This window comes from Cyprinus carpio, chromosome A19, assembly GCF_018340385.1.
Source record: "Cyprinus carpio isolate SPL01 chromosome A19, ASM1834038v1, whole genome shotgun sequence".
NCBI classification, from domain to species: Eukaryota; Metazoa; Chordata; class Actinopteri; order Cypriniformes; family Cyprinidae; genus Cyprinus; species Cyprinus carpio.
In genome coordinates, this window is record NC_056590.1 from 21,383,162 (window position 1) to 21,387,329 (window position 4,168).

The window sequence follows — 4,168 nt, forward strand, 5'->3', positions numbered from 1 at the left end:
ATTTCAGCTCATTATGTCCTTGGGACTCACAGCCACAAATCCAGAGAAATCATTTTGCTAGGGGGGAGTGCGGCTGGGCAAATTGGCTTCTGGTTCCGTGTGGGAGCCCTCGCTGTGGAGAGCAAAAGAGCAGGGCCTGGTTGGGAGAGGGCAGGCCCAGGCAGGACTGGCTGGGGCTTCACGCTGTGACCACCTCCGTGCCTCTGACAAACACTTCACTGGATAATCTCTCCCAGCAGAGACTCTGCCAAGCCCCATGAGCTCGGGGGAAGCGTGAGGGCACAGGCCGAGCAGTTTCTCCATGGATGCATGCAGCTGCATCTCTGAAGGTTACGTGAAAATCTGCTCACTGATTAACAATATTTACCAGACTTTACATTTATGATTAGAAAGACAATTACAAATTCATGTGTGCAATACAATACTCTGCCTCTAAATACATGTATATAAATAATAATAATAATAGAAAAAAACAATCAGAATTGGCAAAACAATTCTTTATTATTACAATGATTAACATAAATTGTATATAAGGGAAGGGGAAAAAACATTGATATCAGTTTCAACTGACCCGTTTTACAACGCTGGGCTTCTTACAAAAGTAATAAAAGAAGTCACATTTTCTGTTGACAGAACAATCTGACAATATTCAAATGTGGAAAAATCCATTTCAGCTCAAGTAGTCCAATGTTAGGAGGTTTCCATCTTGTATCCGTGTTTTTCTAGCTCCGCTCTAAAAGAAGGGGAAAAAATATTTTGAATTTGATTTTTTTTTTCAGCTTTCATTTTCATGTTTAAGTTTTAGTAATTTTGTTAGTAATTTTTATTCATTTTTGTTTTTAAATGTCTATAGTTTTTTTTTTTTTTTAACATCAGTTTTAGTTATTTTAGTACATCAAGATAAACTAAATGAAAATGAGAAGTGTTGACTTGTCAATTAGGTGAAATAAAATAAGCTTTTAAGAAATAAAACAAATACTTATATATATACATATATTATTTTAGTTATCTTAAGTAATGAGAATGTTTATGATTTTAGTTTTATTTAAGTTTAATAACCCTAATCAAAACTACTTCATGAGCAATATCAACAGATTTATAGCTTTAAGGCTACAGAAAAATTAAATGAATCTGTCCATGGATTTACCTTTTATATACACACACACACACACACACACACACACACACACACACACAAAAGAATACTAAATAGCTGTATGTATTGCAGTCAAGTTCTCACACATAGGAAAGTTCATAAATGTGATTGAGGCCACCATGAGTGTTGGTTAGCCATTGGACTATTAGATCCCTTAGGGACTGTATTCTTCTAAATGAGTTTAACCACACAAAATTCTTTAGAAAAAAAATGTGGGTTTCACATGGCCATTCTGGCAAAGGCACTAGGACAACACAATGTAATATGTATGTCTAACAGCATTCATTTTGGTGAATCTAGATTAGGCTAGTACACTCCATATTTAGTATTTAACCATCTACAATTAAAAAGTGCCACAAGGTCTTCTCTACTTCATATGTATAATTACACAAATTCAGCACGTGAAACCAACCTCAGCTGATTAGAAAAGTCATCCTCTACGTTGTCATCATCCCAGTTATCTTCCCAAACATGAGCGTCCTCATCTTCATCCAGGCCCGTCCAGTCTGGGAATGACACAACAGTTCAGTGAAGCTGATGATCTACATGGGCCTACATCCACACACACCGTACACAGCGTGGAACTATTCGTTTATGTGATTTTACCCAAGATTAATAATTAAAAAAGGTCATCACCTTCATTCTATACGTCCAATCATCATTCTTGATTTCAAATTACAGAGCAAATGTGAAATAATTCTTGTCATCCAATATCCAATTATATTAGTTTTTGAGGTGCTAAAAATGCTAAGTTAGCTGCTAGTAGTAACAGTGTTTCTTTACGTCTGTGGACCAAGAAGCGATAAAATACATTATAAAAAAATAATGCATAATGCATTCGTTATTTCATTCACGTCTTTTCTTTTCAAACGCGACAAACCAACCATTTATTGAATAGAGTCCAGAATGCTTTGTCGGCTAGCTTAGCAATGCTAGCTGAGTCACTGTCGTGTTTGTGTTTATTTACCCGTAAATTGACTAAAGAGCGCATTTCTACCCAAATCAACAAACATTTTCGGTTCACTCACCCTCTGCTGGGAATTCTTCAAATTCATCATCCTCCTCCAACAGCCCCAAATCCACTGTTTGTTTCTTCTCTGACATGGCTTGCTCCTGATCCAGTGGTTCAACAGTTTCTCAGACGTAATACTCAATATGATGTGCGCATGAGCGAAACTGTGGCTGGGCCTACATGCCGCTCTTTGACATGCAAAAGGACTTCACTTGCCTTTATTATATACACTAGTCGAGCTGTTTAAAGTGTTTATTCATAAAGACTCTGCATAATGAATGTGGCTGAATAGATTATAATGTCTATAGTAGGCTAATTTTCGAAATTATTCTACATAAATTAATTTATTTACTATAAATGTATTATTTTACATTATTTATGAATGTTTGTATGTTGTGTTTATTTAAAAACTAAGCATATTGTGTTAATGTGTTGTAAAACATGTTTACTAAATATTGTGTGTGTGTGTGTGTGTGTGTGTGTGTGTGTGTGTGTGTGTGTGTGTGAAATGTGAATATGGCTGAATAGGCCATATTGTCTATAAATCTTTAAATTATTTTTTTTCTGAATAAATATATTTATTTATTTACTTATTTAAAATTTTATTTTATTTAGAAATAAATACAGCATTGTAATACATATAATAATATTATTATTTATTATTTTATAATGTGATTTTATATATATATATATATATTATATATTATATATATATATAGATATATATATATATAGTACATTCTGCATGAAAATGAGTAGAAATTTTTCCAATGAAGGTAAATCTCAAAAAGCACTATAAGAGCCACAGACAAGAACATTGTGTAGTCTAGATAAATGACAGCACATACACCACAAAACCACACATGCCACAATGAAAATTGTCCTGCAGCTCCAATTTGCTGACAGACGGTGAAAACTTCAGCCAGTATCCTACTCGCCTATTCTGTTTTGAAATTATTCTGTAATCATCCAAACTCCAAATATAAGTCGACAGCAAATGGAAGCAATTTAGATAGGATGATGACAGTGTACTCATTTTTGCTGACAAATCCAGCGTATGCAGTAAAACAACAGAACAGCTTGTAAATAAGCGGATATTCTGGAAACAGAGATGAGGAGAATCCCATTTTGGCTCTAGATTTACACCAGTGCCAGAAAAATGGTGAATTACTAATAGAAATAATTGCATAAAGCTTATGAGCTCTTGGAATAAAGTGGAAGGATCATTCAAGTCTGTCCCAGGTAAGGGCCTGGGAATCTCTCACAGTGTCCGTGGAGCATACCTGAGACTGCAGTTACACTGTGGCGCCTGGAGTCTCAGGAGATGGGGAGGGGGGCTGCCCAGACTGACTCGCAGCCTTTCTTCGTATGTGAGAATGCCTTTCATTGGCCCCTCCAGGACAGTATCGCAACTGAGTCCTCATAGAGGCTCCAACCCTGCCCGGCCAGTCTGGCAGTCTCGCTTCCACCAGTCCTTATCAGGACGGAGATCACAATATGGCCTGAGGGGTGCTAGGACGAGCAGTGGGGACAGGAGGGTTTTATAGGACGGAGGCCGTCATCACCCACAGCATCTGACTGATCACTGACTCAGATTAATGACACGACTCTCCCTCTGCCAGTGAAAGTGATAACACACCAGAACATGGGCCTGTCTACCTGTCCAAGTGCCCTTGATGAGATAATCGCCCCTCTCATTCAACATAAATAGAAGAATGCCAAATAAGTCAGTGAATACTTCAGTGTGAAGACCGACTGTTGGCACAGAAGTGCATGTGCTATATATGATCTTTATTTCTTGGTGTATTTTTGTGAATTGCATTGAAAAAACTATTTTGCATATAGGGAGTATTGACACTGACATCTTGTGGATAGTGATTATAATCATAAAGAATAGAAAAGTTTAATAATCCAATAAAGGAAAACTTGTCAGCTTTGGTCTTTGGAAATCTATGTGTGGAGTGATATGCTTCCTGAATATCTGTCAAGTACATCTAATC

The 4,168-nt window shown here is 36.7% G+C and overlaps 1 protein-coding gene across 1 annotated transcript; it reads right to left on the reverse strand.

Annotated features, from left to right (window-relative positions):
- Positions 1-482: 482 nt before the first annotated feature.
- Positions 483-2,344, reverse strand: sem1 (SEM1 26S proteasome subunit). Its single transcript, XM_042776994.1, has 3 exons — positions 2,185-2,344; positions 1,569-1,662; positions 483-733 (listed from the first exon to the last, which is right to left on the reverse strand). Exons 1-3 carry the CDS (start codon positions 2,258-2,260, stop codon positions 691-693), a joined length of 213 nt encoding a protein of 70 aa, XP_042632928.1. The 5' UTR covers positions 2,261-2,344; the 3' UTR covers positions 483-690.
- Between the last annotated feature and the right edge of the window lie 1,824 nt (positions 2,345-4,168).